The sequence below is a fragment of the Rhinolophus sinicus genome, chromosome 9 (genome assembly GCF_057876585.1).
Source record: "Rhinolophus sinicus isolate RSI-liver-muscle chromosome 9, RSI-T2T, whole genome shotgun sequence".
NCBI classification, from domain to species: domain Eukaryota; kingdom Metazoa; phylum Chordata; class Mammalia; order Chiroptera; family Rhinolophidae; genus Rhinolophus; species Rhinolophus sinicus.
This window is the reverse complement of record NC_142509.1, coordinates 18,692,113-18,709,632: the sequence shown is the minus strand read 5'-3', so window position 1 is coordinate 18,709,632 and position 17,520 is coordinate 18,692,113. Positions and strand designations below refer to the sequence as shown.

At 46.5% G+C, this 17,520-nt stretch overlaps 1 protein-coding gene and 1 pseudogene across 1 annotated transcript; one reads left to right on the top strand and one right to left on the bottom strand.

Moving 5' to 3' along the window:
• Positions 1-92: 92 nt before the first annotated feature.
• SNRPD3 (small nuclear ribonucleoprotein D3 polypeptide) lies at positions 93-16,767 on the top strand. Its single transcript, XM_019710343.3, has 4 exons — positions 93-262; positions 1,630-1,773; positions 14,720-14,912; positions 16,550-16,767. Exons 2-4 carry the CDS (start codon positions 1,648-1,650, stop codon positions 16,609-16,611), a joined length of 381 nt encoding a protein of 126 aa, XP_019565902.1. The 5' UTR covers positions 93-262; positions 1,630-1,647; the 3' UTR covers positions 16,612-16,767.
• On the bottom strand, positions 3,723-4,609 carry LOC109433825 (transmembrane protein 126A pseudogene; annotated as a pseudogene).
• Positions 16,768-17,520: the final 753 nt, after the last annotated feature.

The following is a 17,520-nucleotide window of genomic DNA, read 5'->3' as shown; positions in this document are numbered from 1 at the left end:
ACCTGGGCCCCATCATCAGCCCTCTCTTCTGGGGCCGGAACGATCGTACCAGAGCCCACGTTTCCTAGCCGGCGGGGTGAGGAGGAGGCGGAGGCGAGATCGCTCTCACCACTAGGAAAAGGAAGGGGTCGGGTTCTGCGCGCGGCATTTTGGGAACGCACGGTATTCTGGGAGAGCGGAATCCGCCATTCGCTCGCCTCACGCCGTCGGAGTCGCCTGAGACACCGCAGCTGCGCGGGAAAGGAAGAGGAGACCGGAACCGGTAAGGAAAGGCCAGGGGCAGGCGAGGGTAGGCCGAGGCTCCCATGAGGGGCCGGGGGCTGGAGGACGCACAGCCATGGAGCTCTGCGTGGCGCGGGGAGGGAGAAGAGCGGGAAGCCTGGGCCGCCCAACCATCAGCGTCGCCTCACTAGCGCCTGGAAGTGAGTTTATTAGCTTTTCCCCAAACTACATGCTCTTCACTTCCTATACCTCTCCAGGTCTGTCTTTCGAAGTGTGCAGGCAATAGTCTGAAATCATTTCTGGCTGATTGCCTCCAGCCCCCGTTCAGGCGCTGGTGCCCTGTGCTTTCCACAGTTACAGAAGTTTTATCACGTTCCCCTGCTTCTTAACTGTGTTTGATCCATTTTATAAGTGCTGCTACCTTTTTGTTGGATTATTCCTTACATATGATCTTGCAGTGGTTCCTCGCTGTTTCCAGCCTAAAATCCACACTCCTGAGGCTCCTCTCCAAGGGAGCCAGCCTGTTTTTCCCAATCTCGTGTTCCTTTTCCTTTCTTGAACACACATGGTGCCTTCCAGCCTTTAGTCGTTGTTCATTTTGGAGTTAAAAAACCCTTCACTTGTCTCTTTTAATTAGGTCAAGCCAGGTGCTTGCCCTGATTGTTTCTCTTCCAATAAAAGCATTTCCTGCTTCTAGCACCTTGTCACTTCGTGAACACTTTGATATTTTCTCTTTAGCCTTGATGGTGAAGTGGAGGGTCAAAGGGCATAGAATGGGTTAAATTAAATACACATCCTCTTCCAGATTTGCCTGGATCCTTTGGTCTATATCAGCAGTGCTTAGTAATACTGTATATATGTATGCCCAACACTAGCCACATGTGGCCATCGAGCACTTGAAATGTTGCTAATATGACTGAGGGACTGAGTTTTTAATTTTATTTCATTTTAATTAAGTTTAAATGGCTACGTGTGGACAGTGATTGCTGTATTGGACAGCTCGGGTTTATGTCATGGGTTCTCAAAATGGTGTCACCTACAGCTCTGGGTTGACAAATACATTGTAAGGTAATGCATGCCAACCCCCTTGCCCCCAAACACACAGAATTGATTGATGGTTATTTGGTGAAGATAAAGGGACATATAGTAGGGAGGGAAATGGAAGGTACTTTTCATTCCCATTAGATTTCCCTCTACCCAGGCTTCCATTCCTCCCCACCCCACATCTTGCATGTATTTTTTCAGATAGATACCTCAAGCTAGGTGTTAAGCTTTTTTTGTAGAAAATGCAGCTTAAACATCTTTGCTAAGTTTTATGGAGTGTCAAGCCTTAAGGGAGGCATGCTATGTGCCACATGCCCTCGCAGGCCCTGAAAGATGAACTAACTGTTGTCTCTCCCACTGTAGAACTCTCCTCCTACCAAGATGTCTATTGGTGTGCCGATTAAAGTTCTGCATGAGGCGGAGGGTCACATTGTGACGTGTGAGACAAACACTGGTGAGGTGTACCGTGGGAAGCTCATTGAGGCGGAAGACAACATGAACTGCCAGGTATCCTGCTTTGTACTTGAGACTGGAGAAAGCTTGTGTCTCTGTCTTGCGGGACAGAAAGATGGTGGCTGGAGGTCTGTTTGAAGTTCTCATTGAATAGTTCCTTACTGAGTGCCTAATGTGTGCCAGAGACTGGTATAGGTGTGGGGATATGGGCATGAATAAGCCATTCAGAAGTTCGGAATATTTAACTTTGTCCTTTGTCCCATATTTGGGGGACTGTTTAAGAGAAGTGGCACTGCTCCCTTTGTTGGAATCCTTCAGATTCAGACCATTATCCATTTGCCCCCACATATTTGCATAATGCTTTGCAGTTAGCAAAATCTTCCACTCACATAATGTGTTTTTTTGCCAATTTTCTTGAGGGGAAGAGTTTCATTTGATTATAGCAACTACCTCTTGAGGTAAGTGGGTTTGGTGGGAGTGATGTCATCCATAAAATAGGGATAATAAGGTTAAAGGACTCATCTAGTGAATGTCACCCTGCTAATAAATGTTGGAGCAGCTTCCTGATATGCTGTTCTTCCCGTGGCACTACTTTGCTTTTAATAATCACAAGAATCTGTATAACATTACAAAATGTATCCGCACACTTTCTCCTTTGTTCTTTAAACCATCAGTTAAGAGCTGGGGCTTTGGAATCATGTTGGTTTGAATCCTAACTATATGACCATAGCCATGTTAATCATCTCAGTTTCCTCATCTGTAAAATGGGAATAGTGTTACTTTGGGTCCTCTGTGATGTAGATGCCAAAACTGAGGAGTGTAGCATGGGGCAGAAATGGCCTGGCTCTAGTAACCCTGCTGTGGCCAGTCATTGGCTGGCAGCCTGCAGAGAGAGTGGCCTCAGGGTGTATGTATGCTGTAGTGGATACCAAAGGTGGCAGCTGGAGGTTGTCAGCTCCTTGCATTCCTCTCAGCCTGTTGTCCCTTGAAGGGAAATCTCAGCAGAGCCACAAAGACTGCCGCAGAGATAACACCTACACCCCAGGGCTATTCTAAAGATCAGATGAATGATGTGTGTGCAACACCTAGCTCAGGTGAGAAAACTGGAGGTCAAAGAGATAAAGTGACTTAACCCAAGGGCACACTGTGGATCAGGTGTCCTAACTATTCCTTGCTTCCTAGGGTCATTCATTTATTTGTGGTATCTCTGTAGCTTTCAGCATCATCTTCCTGCCAGGTTGACCAGCTGGGGCAGTACCCTGGCATTCAGGGAGATTGGCATCTGGTGGCTGCCGATTTCTCTCCCATGGTGGTGATGCCACAGAGATGGGTGGTGTGGGCTCTCTAAAGGTCCTGTGGCTCCTGGCTTCCTTTGCTGTTGTGGGGTGCCACTGTCATAGATCTAGTCTTCGGGCTTAAGGCATCCTCGTCCATTTTAAGGTACTTTAGTTTGGTGAGTAGAATGCAAGGCTAGAGGTAGGGAGTCCTGATGTGTTTATTCCACTATTTGGACAACTTACTGAGCTTCAGGTCCTCAGACTGCCCGTCTATAATGTGAGAGTGTCTCACCGGATGGCCTTAGTGGTCTTTCAGATGCAGCCAGTGTGGGATAAAGCACACAGACCCTGGTGATAGACGGATCTGGAATCAGGTTGTAGCTTGCTACTTGGTGTGACTTGGAGCAAACTTTGGACTGCCCTCACCCTCTCTGTTCCCTCCTTCTAAATTAGGGATGAAACTAGTACCTCAGCCTCAGTACCGTAGTGCATAATAAATAAGCAGATGCTTGTGAAATGGTGGGGGCGGGCCTCCTGCCTGTGTTAATCTGCTGGGGCGGCCATAACAAAGTTCCACGCTTGGTGGCTTAAACAACAGAAAATTGTTTTTTCAGGGTTCTAGAGGCTGGAAGGCGGAGCTCAAGGTGTCACAGAGGTTCTTCTGAGGTCCATGAAGGAAGACTTACGGGTGGCTGGCTTCTTCCTGTGTCTTTACATGGTCTTCACTCTGTGTGCCTGTCTCCAAATCTCTTATAAGGAAGGAGACAAGTAATTGGATTAGGGCCCGCTTACCTCTAAAGATCCAGTCTCTAAATAGTCACGTTCTGAGGTACTGGGGGTGTTAAGACTGCAACATAAGAACTTGAGAGTGGGGCACAGTTCAGGCCATAACACTGCCCATGCCAAGATGCGAGGCTTCACTGGATCGACCTAAACTTGGCACATTGACTAAATGTGCCAGATGCTTGTCAGATGGTGGGGGCCTGGCTCCTGGGGGCTTTGGTATGACCCCCCAATCACTGACTGGACTGTTGGAACTATCACTGAATTCCTGTGCCAGATTCAGAGAACTGAAGAACCTTTATAAGTAGTTTATATTGTCAACCAAGGTATGCTGCAAACCCAGTCTGGAGCAAAATGGGAAATATCTTTCTAAAGACAGGCTTAGTTCTGATCTTACTGGTTAAGATGTTTCCTTTCTCTGGTAGCAGGGCTGAGGCATACCTTGCTGCTAGGCCACCATTCACAGGTATAGCCAAGAAAACTGTACAGACCACCAAAAACAAGACCAACTAATCCACCTCGTGTTATGGTATAGGTTTCACGATTCAAATCACCTTTATTCAGTGATGCAAAACCTTTGTAAGATACTCGTATGTTTGCTGTCAAAAATAGGATCCCTGCCATTGGTAAACCCGCAGCTATGTGAGCTTGTGTCATATTTAAGATGAGCTATTAAACCACAGAGAGTAGCATTAAGTCCAATATATGTTGACCCATGTTCAAGTAAATCCCTTTTCATTTCTGGAAACTGGTTAATTTTTCTGGTTATGATAACAAAAATTCGGTTTTCCTTGACAGTATCATCTGGTTCACAATTTTCAGTCTTGAGCTTCGTGCTCTCCGCCCAGCAGTTGGTGCTTCCTCTGGTCTTCCTCGGCCTCTCAGGCTCACTGCCACACTTGACACAACCTGCCGGGGCACCGCCATCTTTGACTGACACATGACTCAGTCCGAGCAAACTAATTTTTAAACTATATTTTTTCTGAACTATTTGAGAGTGGATTGCATTCATCATACTCCTTCATTGAATAATACTTTTGTGTATATTTCTTAATAACAAATGTATTCTCTTATTGTGTCCATAGCACCATCATTCAGGAACTTCAACATCGAATCAGTACTTTAGCCTGCAGTCCATATTCCTGGACTGCAAGTGTCCCAGTAATGTCCTTTATGACAGTGTTTCCATCTCTGTGTCACTTACTTCACTTAGTTGTCAGCTTACTTTACGCTTCTTTGGTTTTGGTTGGTTCCTCCACTTTTGCTTTTCATATCATTGATGTTTTTTGTTTTGGTTTTTGAGTTTTTATTTAAAATTTTTATTAAAATATAACATACAATAGTATATTAGTTTCAGGTGTACAACATTTATACACCTAAAGATGTGATCACCATGATAAGTCCAGCAACCATCTGACACTGTACCAGGCTATCACAATATTATTGACTATATTCCCTACGCTGTACATACACCCCCATGACTTACTTGTTTTATACCTGGAAATTTGAACCTCTTATTCCCCTTCACCTTCCCCCCCTTTTTAAATTTTTCAATGACAGTTGACATTCAGTATTATTTTATATTAATTTCAGGTGTACAGCATAGTGGTTAGACATTAATTTAAGAAGTGATCCTCTTGACTTGTCTAGGACCCACCTGGTACTATTCATAGTTACTACCATATTATTGACTATATTCCCCATGCTTTACATCTCCATGACTATTTTGTAACTACCAATTTGTACTTTTTAATCCCTTCACATTTTTCACCTGCCCCCATTCCCCTCCCATCTATCATTCTGATAAACCCAGTACCCATCTGACACCATACATAGTTATTACAATATTACTGACTATATTCCTTATGCTGTACCCTACATTCCCATGACTATGGTGTAACAATTTGTAGTTGTTTTTTTTCCCCAGGGAGGGTGCAGCTTACAGTGGCCCAGGTGGGGATCGAACTGGCAACCCTAGTGTCATCAGCACCATGCTCTAACCAGTTGAGCTAACCGGACCCCCCTTAATTTGTACTTCTTAATCCCCTCCAGTTTTTCACATGGCCCCCCAAACGCTCTCCCATCTGGCAGCCATCAAAATGTTCCCTATAAGTTTATTTTGTTTGTTTGTTTTGTTCTTTAGATTTCCCATATAAGTGAAATTACATAGCATCTGTCTTTTTCTGTGTGACATAAGTCCACTCGGCACAATACCCTCCAGGTCCATCCGTGCCACTGCAGATGGCAAGAACCCGTTCCCTTCCATGGCCAAGTAATAGTCCATTGTACATATGTACCACCTCTTTATCCATTCATCCATAGACAAACACCCAGGCTGCCTCCACATCTTGGCCATTGTAAACAATGCTGCATTGTTTACATACGTCCCTTCGAAGTAGCATTTTGAGTTTCTTTGGCTAAATACCCAGAAGAGGGATTACTGGGTCCTTTTTTGTCTCTTGTTATAACTTTAGTTTTAAAGTTTATTTTGTCTGGTATAAGTTTGTTTTAAAGCCTATTTTGTCTGGTATAAGTATTGCCACCCAGCTTTTTTTTGTTTGTGTGTTTTCGTTTTGATGATATCTTTTTCCATTCCTTTATGTTCAGTCTGTGTGTGTCTTTTGATCTAAAGTGAGTCTCTTGTCGGCAGCATGTGTAAGAGTCTTGTTTTCTTATCCATTCAGCCACCCTATCTTTTGATTGGAGCATTTAATCGATTTACATTGAAAGTAATTATTGATAGATATGTAGTTATTGCCATTTTATTATTCATATTGTTTATGCTTTTTTTTTCCATCTTAAATAAATCCCTGTAAGATTCCTTGTAATAATGGTTTGGTGGCAGTGAACTGCTTTTGCTTTTTCTTGTATGGGAAACTATATGTACTGTCCTTAGATTCTAAGTGATAGCTTTGCTGGATAAAGTAATCTTGGTTGTAGGTCCTTGCTTCCTCTCCCCCTTCTCCCGCCTCCCCCCCCCCCCCCCCCCCCGCACTCCAGTTCAAGCCATTGTTTCTCAGTCTAGTTGTGTAGGACACAGCTCCCTGGCCCATGCTGGTGTTATGAGCCTTGCGCTCCTACCGGCGGCTGAGGCGGTCGGTCACTGGCCGTCGGTCGGCCACTCACAGCAGCTCTTGCCAGCTGCCAGCCGCTCACAATGGCTGCCGGCCACTAACTGACTGCCGGCCACTCGTGACAGCACACGGTAGCCCACAGCTGCACACAGCAGCTCATGCTGGCTGCTGGCCACTCATGCTGGCCACCGGCCGCTCCTGGCAGCACATGGTAGCACACAGCAGCCCACGGCAGCTCACACTGGCTGCTGGCCATTCACGCTGGACACTGGCCACTCCTGGCAGCACACAGCAGCCCACGGCAGCTCACACCAACCAGCTCACACCAACCTTTCAGCTCCAGGAAGAGCTGTTGTTCACAATCTTAGCTGTAGAGGGTGCAGCTCCCTGGCCCATGTGGGAATTAAACTGGCAACCTCGGCATTAGGAGCACGGTGCTCCAACCACCTGAGCCAACTGGCTGGCCTAGTCCTTGCTTTTTATCACTTTGAATATTTCGTGCTAATCCCATCTGGCCTGCAAAGTTTCTGTTGAGAAAGCAGCTGACAGTTTTATGGAAGCTTTTTTGTAGGTAACTAACTGCTTTTCTCTTGCTGCTTTTAAGAGTCTTTCTTTGTCTTTAACCTTTAGCATTTTTATTATGATGTGTCTTGGTGTGGGCCTTTTTGGGTTCATCTTGTTTGGGAATCTGTGCTTCCTGGACGGGTATATTTATTTCCTTTGTCAGGTTAAGGAAGTTTTCCATCATTATTTCTTGAAATAAGTTTCCAATTCCTTGTTTTCTCTCTCCTCCTTCTGGTACCTCTATGATGCAAGTTAGTGTGCTTGATGTTGTTACAGAAGCCCCTTACACTATCCTCATTTTTAAAAAATTCTTTTTCATTGTGCTATTCTGATTGGGTGTTCTCTGCTACCTTATCTTCTAAGTTGCCAATTCGATCTGCTTCATCTAATCTACTGTTGATTTCCTCTAAAGCAGGGGTGTTCTAACTTTTTTCAACGTTTTTCACCAAGGGCCATATGTGGTAAAATACACAAACAGCCGGGCCACTCACTCGAGGTGAAGTACGTATTGCCTCAGCTGGTTTCTTTCTTTTTTTTTTTTTTTTTTTTTTTAAAGATTTTATTGGGGAAGGGGAACAGGACTTTATTGGGGAACAGTGTATACTTCCAGGCCTTTTTTCCAAGTCAAGTTGTTGTCCTTTCAATCTTAGTTGTGGAGGGTGCAGCTCAGCTCCAGGTCCAGTTGCTCTTGTTAGTTGAAGGGGGAGCAGCCCACCATCCCTTGCGGGAGTCGAGGAATCGAACTGGCAACCTTGTGGTTGAGAGGATGCGCTCCAACCAGCTGAGCCATCTGGGAGCTCAGTGGCAGCTCAGCTCAAGGTGCCGTGTTCAATCTTAGTTGTAGGCCCTTGCGGAACTCGAGGAGTTGAACCGGCAACCTTGTGTTGAGAGCCCACTGGCCCATGTGGGAATCGAACCGACAGCCTTTGGAGTTAGGAGCATGGAGCTCTAACCACCTGAGCCACCAGGCTGGCCACACCTGGTTTATTTAAGTAAAGTAAATATATTTTTGGAATTTGCTGCGTTCCAATTAACAATGGATCATGGGCCCCTGGCCCGCGGGCCGCAGTTTGGACACCCCTCCTCTAAAGTAGTCTTCGTTTCAGTTACTGTATTCTTTATTTCTTTAGTTCTTTTTTATATTTTCTATCTCAGTTTTTATGTTTCCTATCTCTTTGTTGAAGTTCTCCCTGAGATCACTGAGCACCCTTATAATGAGTGCTTGGAACTCTGTGTCTGGTCGATTACTTGTCTCCATTTTGTTTAGTTCTTTTTCTGGAGCTTTGTTTTATTTTTTTATTTGGGATATGTTCCTTTGTCTCCCCATTTTGGCTGCCTCCTGTGTTTGTTTCTAGGTAGGGGTGCTCTGTCACCCAGTCTTAGAATGGCCTTATATAGTAGGCATGCTGTGGGGCTCAGTGGCACAGTCTTCTTGGTCACCAGAGCTGGGTACTCTAGGTATGTCCCTTGTGTGGGTTGTGTGTGCTCTCCTGTTGTAGTTGAGCTTTGGTTGCTTTCTGCACATCAGTGAGTGTATTTACTCTTGGACTGATTGGTTGTGAGGACTGGCTGTGACTACAGTGAAGGAGCTGTTGCACAGGGGCTGACCCTACAGAGTAGGGTTCCCTTTAGCAGGGCTCTGGTGCCTGCCTAGTCTGTCCTTTGGGTGTGTGGTCCTTGGAGGTAGTCGGGTGATGCTCTGTCTGAAGCTGTCCACTGGGTGTGCCACCCCTGGGGTCTCCTAGGACAGGCCCCACCACAGTCCAAGTTCAGCCTTGCCTGTGCCTTGCCTGGGGCCACCTGGCATGAGCCACAATGTAGTTTACAGATGGCCCCACCCATGCTGGCCTTGGAGGTGCCTCAAGAGGCCAAGCCACGAACAGCGAGGCCAAGCCACGAACCGCAGCTGGTTGTCGCCAGTACTGGGCTTACGTCTGTTCAAGCGGTACAGGACATGCTGAAGCCAGATGCTGTTTGTTTTGATTTTGTGAACCTTTGAGAGATTTTAGGAGAGTCTGCAGCATGAGCCAAGACAGGCAGTTTGTATGGAAAAGCCACTGCAAGTGACTTGGGTGTGCCTGAAAGTTGGGTTGGGTGGAGGTCTCGATCACCAGGGCAGGGTCAACAAATGGTATTAGCCAGATTGATGGAGACTCGAATATAGTGGCTGCCTGCCTCTGATGTTGGGAGCCTGGTGGACTCAACAAAGAAACAGTGGCTTCCTCTAGCTCCTCTGTCTGGGAGAAAGCTGCCCCTCCAGCCCTCACCCTGAATCCAGACAACTCAGTTCTCCCCCATATGTCCTTGGCACCTTTAGAGCTGCTGCCCCAGCTCTGGAACTCAGAGCAAGTGAGTCCATCAGCCAGTAAAGCCATGCGCAAGTCCTTTAAAAGGAGTGCCTAGGACTGCAACTGCCCTCATCTCACTCAGCCACAATCTCTGGTTTTCACAGCCAGAAGTTATGGAGACTTCTCTCCCTGGCACTGGAACCTTGGCCTGGGGAGCGTCCCCTCCACAGCCTAGGTATCCCTCCTGATTTTTTTTTTTTTTTTTTTTTTTTTTTTAAGATTTTATTGGGGAAGGGAAACAGTGTGTACTTCCAGGACTTTTTTCCAAGTCAAGTTGTTGTCCTTTCAATCTTAGTTGTGGAGGGTGCCGTTCAGCTTCAAGTTGTTGTCCTTTCAGTCATAGTTGTGGAGGGCGCAGCTCAGCTTCAGGTCCAGTTGCAGTTTTCTAGTTGCAGGGGGTGCAGCCCACCATCCCTTGTGGGAGTCAAACCGGCAACCTTGTGGTTGAGAGGACACTCTCCAACCAACTGAGCCATCCGTGAGCTCAGCGGCAGCTCAGCTCAAAGTGCCGTGTTCAATCTTAGTTGCAGGGGGCACAGCCCACCACCCCTTGCGGGAGTTGAACTGGCAACCTTGTGGTTGAGAGGACGTGCTCCAACCAAGTGAGCCATCCGGGAGGCAGCTCAGCTCAAGGTGCCGTGTTCAATCTTAGTTGCAGGGGGCAGAGCCCACCATCCATTGCGAGACTCGAGGAGTTGAACTGGCAACCTTCTGGTTGAGAGCCCACTGGCCCATGTGGGAGTTGAACTGGCAGCCTTTGGAGTTAGGAGCACGGAGCTCCAACCGCCTGAGCCACCGGGCTGGACCCCCTCCTGATTTTTAATGGTCACACACAGGAGTGGGACCAGCACGTTCCATATCTCTGCCCCTCCCACCAGTCTCAAGGTGACTTCAGACAATTCTCAGTGATGGTTGTTTGTAGTTTAGTTGTCATTTTGATGTGGTTGTGAGAGGAGGTAAGCACAGTGTTTACTCCGCCATCTTGACCATAAATCACATCGTTGATGTTTTTGAAAAATAGAGGCCAGTAATTTTTTTAGAATGTCCCTTGATTGGGGTTTCTCTAGTGTTTCCTCGTGAAGCCGTACTGTGTAAGAGATTTTGTCTCCTCAGGGTGTCACACCTAGACGCCCAGAATGCCTGTTTGCCCCTTATTGGTGATGTTAATCTTGATCATTTGGTTCAGGTATTGTGTGGTCTTTTCACTGTATGTTCTTTTGCCTTTTGTAACTAACGAGAATTTTGTCGGGAGGTTTAGGTTTACTGTATGGAAGAGCTTTCCTTTATTCCCCATTTATTCATTCATTATCCATATGGGCTGTGGGTTTCTGTTTTATTAAATGTGTTATAACCTGTGACTATCATTATTTTGATGTTCAAATGAATTCTGATTTGGTCAGTAGGATACCCCTCAAGCTGACTCCTGTGTCCTTTCAGTATGCTCTGGTCATATTTTGGGAGCACATCCTTACCGTCTGGCTCAAGATGTTTGTGACAGGCCCATCTTTTCCTTCCCTAACCCAGTTCTGGAATCAGCCACTTCTTCAAGAAGCCTTGATTTCTTTTAGGTTGGGAATAGAATTTAGAAACCAAGATCTGGGCACTGTTAAGTATTTTAAGTCTTAGTTTAACTTGTCAAACTAAGACCTGTCTCCGAAAGGCTGTGTGCTTAACAGTATCAAAAGTTTCCATTTTTTGCATGTTGATTCTGTGCCAGGCACTGTGCTAGGCATTTTACATACAATAGATCCTTCAGTCATCGCAGGACCTCTCTGAGACCAACATGCTTCCAGGTGCCCAGGGTGACCAGACGTGGAAGGAGCAGATCTAAACCCAGGTTCCTGACTCCCAAGTCTGTGCTCTTAAACCATAGTCCCTACAGATGAGGCATAGAGGAAACCTGTGATATCCTGTTGCCTCTGGATGTTTCAGACCCTCAGCTGTGACTGTCAGCTTTCAGGCAGGGAAATGAGTAAAAAGGATCAGAGGAAAAGAAGGAGGCTGTACTGTCAATGGTAGGGCAGGCGCTTGCTGTGCACCCCACAACGGGAGGCTGTGTTTGACGATCCTGAGGCCCCCTGACATTGCTTTACAGATCTCTGCCTTGGCCCCAGGTAGGAGGAAACCCCACAATGTGACTGTAGTAGTCCCGTCTTATCCAAGGGGGGTTGTTCCAAGACACCCCCCCCCCAGCCAGTGTTTGAAACCAAGGATAGGACCAAACCCGATGTATACTATGTTTTTTCCTGTACATACCTATGATAAAGGTTAATTTATAAATTAGGCACAGTAAGAGATTAGCAACAATAACTAATAAAACAATTATAACGAGCACTATAACAAAATTATGTGAATGGCTTTGGGACAATTATTAAGTAAAACAAGGGTTACTTGAACACTGCGACAGTTGATTTGGTAACCGAGATGGCTACTAAGTGACTACCAGGTGAGAAGTAGTGGTGGGCTTGGATGGGATGGTTCGTGTCCCAGGTGGGACAGTGAGACGTCAGGAGATTTCATCACGCTACTCAGAATGGCGTGCAATTTAAAACTTTGTTTATTTCGGGAATTTTCCATTTAATATTCAGACTGGAGAACCATAAGATGTCATTTAAGTTGGGCCCTGGCTTGTGCCATCTGTGTTTTATTGTGGTTATTTGGGAAAGTTGAGTAAATTGGGTGTTCCTGCCTGACCTTGATTAAAACCTCGTTCCCTCAAGTTACTGCCTGGGCTAACGATGGGAACAGCTCAGAGTTATTAACCAGCTGTGTGAGTGGGTGGGCAGCGAGGCTGTGGGGCTTGTACACAGCACAGTCATTTCTCAGCTCGTGCAGCAGGACGAACACGAGAGTAACAGTGGACATGGTTCTTAGGGTTGGAGTGTGAGTCAAATAATACTGGACTCTGTGCCATTGTGAAAACACGTGGTTTATGTCTTGTTGATCTTACATAACAACCTCTGTCAGGGATTCTCAGAGTGGGTTGGGGAGATTGTGGCAGAGGGAGGAATGACATGTACCAGCATGTGCTGAAGGAGAAGGGACTTCGCAGCAGCACAGCCCCCAAAATAGACATTTTAACTGTCATTTTGCTTCACCATTTACTGAGATTCTGTGATGTGGTAGGTAATAGGACAGCATTCCAACATACTTGTATTGTTTAATTTGCTTCTTAGTAATTCTAGGGAGTACGGGGTGGTCTGTGTGTGGGTTTAGTCAGATAGGCTAGGGTTCTCCAGGCTACACAGGGGCACCGTGACCTTGAGCCGAAGAACAGAGTGGGTATTGGTCTCTGGGAACAAATCTGCCTCTAATGGGCTGTGCTGCTTTATCTCCAGTGGGGATGGTGATAGTATTTATCTCGTAGGATTGTGTGACATAAAATTAGTTGCTGTGTGATACTGCCTGGAGCAGTAGTAAGTGTTCAGCCAAGTTGGCTTTATTAAGTTGTATTTTTCCTTACTTTGTAGGTGAGGGAACTGAGGCTCAGGGGAGCCAGGAAACTTAGCCAGGGTTACACCCCTGACAAATGGCAGGGCCAGGCCTCAAATACAGGTTCGCAGGCCTGTTCCAGGGGTATCTGGTATTGTGAGACCCGGCCAGACCCACGTTTCTCTCTCGGGTAGCATAACCGTAGCTGGTGTTCATTTGTAGCACCAGAGGTTATGATGGTCTTCAAGGCAAGAGCAGGGTGTCAAGGACTTAGAAACTGGAAATTTGCTAAGAAACTGGGAGTGCGGGGCCTGGAGCAGATTTATGGAAAACTCGAGCCTTGCCACCCCTGAGCGAAGAGCAGGGGTAGTGGGTTGAAGCTCCAGAAACTATTCCAACTCAAGATATAGCTGAGGCAGCCCCAGAGTATTGTTAGTCGTCTTGTACTCTGGATGTCCAAGCAGAGGCGGGTGGTCAGTTAGCACTTGAAGAAAAGAGCAGGTGAGTGTAAGATGACAACAGACCAGTGAAATCAGGGAAACAGCAAACCTGTCTGCACTGTAGGCTTAACCCATTCTGAATAAATTGTAATCATCTTCCCTCCAGAAGACTCATAAAATAAGCTACTGTTTCTGATAAACGTACTACCTGTTGAGATTGGCCCTGGCAGGTTTGCGTCACCTTCCCCTGCTAAGCCAGTCTCCCAGCTGGGCTCCCCTCTCGGCTCCCTGCCTCTCTGTCCCACACTTTACCCATGCTGGCACATGCATCTTTCCAAAGTTCTGCCCTAACCCTATCCACTCTTCCTGTGTCCGTGAACTTGAGTGACCCCCTTCGTCTCTGAAGTGATGACCCTGTCCTTCATCCCAGTTCTGCTCCGGTCCTTGTATCCTGTAGGTCCCTGCCTGAGTGTCCTGTCTCTCTGCAAGCTCTCTCCTCACACCTCCCTCGTGTTCCGGGCCCCTCACACAGGCACGGCCACCTCAACGTCTCAGTCCTGCTCACCCAAGCCCGAGGGGCTCTGGTAGAGCATGCCCTGGGAGAATAGGAACCACCGCTGGTACGTGCTCGTGACCTTCATGGTGCCTTTGCAGTCTGGAGAGGACAGAGTTTGGACAGGCAGTTCAAAGCTCTTTCAGTTACAGTTTATCACCACTGAGCACGCTTCACATGCTGGCGGGAGGCAGTATAGCAGTTCGAGCTCTGGAGCCAGGCCAGCTGGATCGAATCTGGAGTCCCTGCATTCTGGCTGCTTGACTTTGGAGAAATGCCTTAGTTTTTTTAATCTGTAAAAATGGGAAAGCGCATACCCACCCTGGAGGTGCTGTGAGGACCGCGTCTGTAACATGTTAGCACAGTCCCGGGTACATGTATAGGTACTCGCGTTCCCCTGGCTTTGCCTGGCTCCTTTATTTCATGGTGTTAGTCTCTGTTTCAGGACTTCTCTCCCACCAGCCAAGGCCCCCCATTGTGCCCCTGTTCTCTGCTGGCCCTTACTGACGAGCTGGTGATTCCCTTCCAGATGTCCAACATCACAGTCACATACAGAGACGGCCGAGTCGCACAGCTGGAGCAGGTATACATCCGTGGAAGCAAGATCCGCTTTCTGATTTTGCCTGACATGCTGAAAAATGCACCCATGTTAAAGAGCATGAAAAATAAAAACCAAGGCTCAGGAGCTGGTCGGGGAAAAGCTGCTATTCTGAAGGCCCAAGGTAGGTGTTCCTCATGCATTGGTTTTAACATACGAGTCTGTTGCGTATCTTTTAAGAAAGGGTCCTGTTATTGCCTGGGAATGGGTGTGGACCTGACCTCAGCCATCTCCACACCCACTGCAGTCTTGGGGTCCTTACCTGCAAGGGGCTATGGGCCTTGCTCTGCCCTCTGTCTTGCCTCACCTGGTTGCATTCTTAAGGCTTATGCAAAATCCACAGTGGCTCCATTGAAAAATGATGGGGAATCCTGTCTTAAGCTAAAGAGTAGATAAGTGTCATCTCTAAGAGGCCCTTTGTTCCCACAAATTATGTCCAAGGGCCTGGGAGAAACTTGATCTTGCCTAGTTTGCTGAGCAGGGCACTGCCATATGGATTAGCTTGACTTCTGAAGCAACAGGGCAGCAGTGCCCAGAGAGCCTGCACATGTGTGTTGACACTCAGTGTAAACCAGGGAAAAGCTGGTGGTGGGGATCCATTCAGACCACAAGTTAGCAGTTTTAAGCCATCTTTACCTATTAAAGGGGCTGGACTTCTGTCTTCAAAGCTTCTTCTAGTTGAAAATAAATCCTTCCTTTAGCATATTCTAAAAGTGAGACTAGCCTTTTCCCACTGACTTAGTCTGGCCTTTCTTCTGGCTTAGCCCAATCAAAAGTTTTAGATTTGGGTCCGTGGAAATTTCTGTCATGTTGATTAGCTAAGAAAGCAAGTGCAGTAGTTAGACTCTGTCTTGACATTGCTAAAAATGTACAGTGCAGGAAAGTCACTGGATTCTCCACCAGTATCTTTAACTGCTGTACATATTTTTGATATGTGTGGTAGCTTTTGAGTTTAGAGGTGCAATAGAGTAATCCTTTAAAATACCTTCCCCAAAAACTGATCAGACTCTCGTTGCCCTTCCTAGAGAAGAGGCATTTACGGGGAGGTAGAACCAGGAGCTCTGGACCTCTTGTCCTAGAGCAGGAATGATTTCAGAAATGCCAGCTTCCTTGCTGGAATTGCTACTCACTTTGCTTTCTCAGGGAAGGGCTGTCCTCATTGCCACTACGTAACTGCATCATTTTCTCTAGCGAAAGGTGAAACCCAGTGGCTGTGCCCTAGAAGGCACTTGGCAGTGAGTTTGCCCAGGCCCTCTGGCTTCTGCCTGAGCCATCTGTGCCTCTCCCAACCCCTTGCGCTGGTCCTATAAGCATGTGGCTGGGTTTTCAGGTGAATTCCCTCCCTCTTCAGGGCAGCTCTAGGCTCTGAAAGAGGAGAGAGGGGTGAGGCTCCAGTTAGTCATCAGAATATTTTCACCTGTCCTTCAAAGCCACTCATCCCCTCTGAGAGCCCTTGGGTCACAGAGAACAGCAATCTTGTCATAGTCTTTGTATGGAGAATGGTTTTAGTTTTTTGTGAGTTTCTGTTTTTCTTGTTTTTTGTTTTGCTATTACAAAACATTTCATACATGCAGAATTGCTCAAAGATAATAAAAACCCTCACCCAGATTTCTCCTGTGAAATATGATGGGGTGGGCGTGGTGTGGGGTCAGGTGGCCTTTCAGGCCCCTTCCCACTTTGATGTCCCCAGGCTCCAGCTGCTGTGGCATGAGTACTCACCACACTGACCTGGCCTTGTCCTTTCTCTTTCCCACCTTTCAGTGGCCGCAAGAGGAAGAGGACGTGGAATGGGACGTGGAAACATCTTCCAGAAGCGAAGATAAATTTATCTGTTGAACAGAACTTTGCCCTTATTTTTTCCTTTTAGGTAATTTGGGTTTGGTGGGGTGCGTGCTTATATATATGTTCTAGGTTTCTTTTGACATCTTCCTCTTGAGGTCAGGGGAAATGTTAAAATAAATAAATATGGGTTTGTTTTATTTTTCTTTTTGATTATGTGTTCATTTTGGAATTTAATGTTGTTTGCTTTGGCAGCAGGTTAAATTTTGACACCCTGGGAAAATGCCAATGCTTTAAAGTAACAGTTATTGATAAGAGTTTAAGTTGCTGTTCCCAGTCGTTGGCTGGTTAAGCCCTAAAAAAACTCTGCAAACGCACAGACTGTGTGTCACTTATCTTGTGACATAGGCACTACACCATACTTTGTTCAGGTAACCTTTGTGGCTCATTAGCTCTGTTTGAACATGACATGAGTGGTCCTGGCCCTTGACTAAGTCTGGTGCTCTGACCTCTGAACCCGGAAGCCCCAGTGGTTCCACATTTGGCAAAAGCAATCTAATAGTAAAAGGTAATTCAGAGAATCTTAGTGGCCAACATCTGTGGCTCCTATACTGGCTTCGTACGCAGTTTAGTAACAGGGAGGCGAGGGGGGGAAGGGTGACGACAGTTTTTTTTGTGCATTTATGAAAGTATCTCGGCATTGATTGGCACGGCCAGTTTTTAATGTAGCAAAAAGGTAGAGAAGGCAGCATATGCAAAGCGAATAACTGGCCAGAAAATACCACAAAAATCAGAAAAGCAGCCTAAAGACATCAAATACCACAAAGAGCTCTCGCAGGCGTTCCGTATAGGATGAGTTACAGTGAAAACTGTCGAGGAAAAGGGATCGATTATCGCCCTTAGAACATCACTCATTGAACAGATTGTTCAAGTAATGGAAGAAGAAAATCCAA

Excerpts from the sequence above, each read along its gene's own strand:
- SNRPD3 (XM_019710343.3), top strand. The coding sequence starts at position 1,648 with ATGTCTATTGGTGTGCCGATTAAAGTTCTGCATGAGGCGGAGGGTCAC. Across the intron at positions 1,774-14,719 it reads AAGACAACATGAACTGCCAG|ATGTCCAACATCACAGTCAC; the intron begins GTATCCTGCTTT and ends ATTCCCTTCCAG. Across the intron at positions 14,913-16,549 it reads TGCTATTCTGAAGGCCCAAG|TGGCCGCAAGAGGAAGAGGA; the intron begins GTAGGTGTTCCT and ends CCCACCTTTCAG.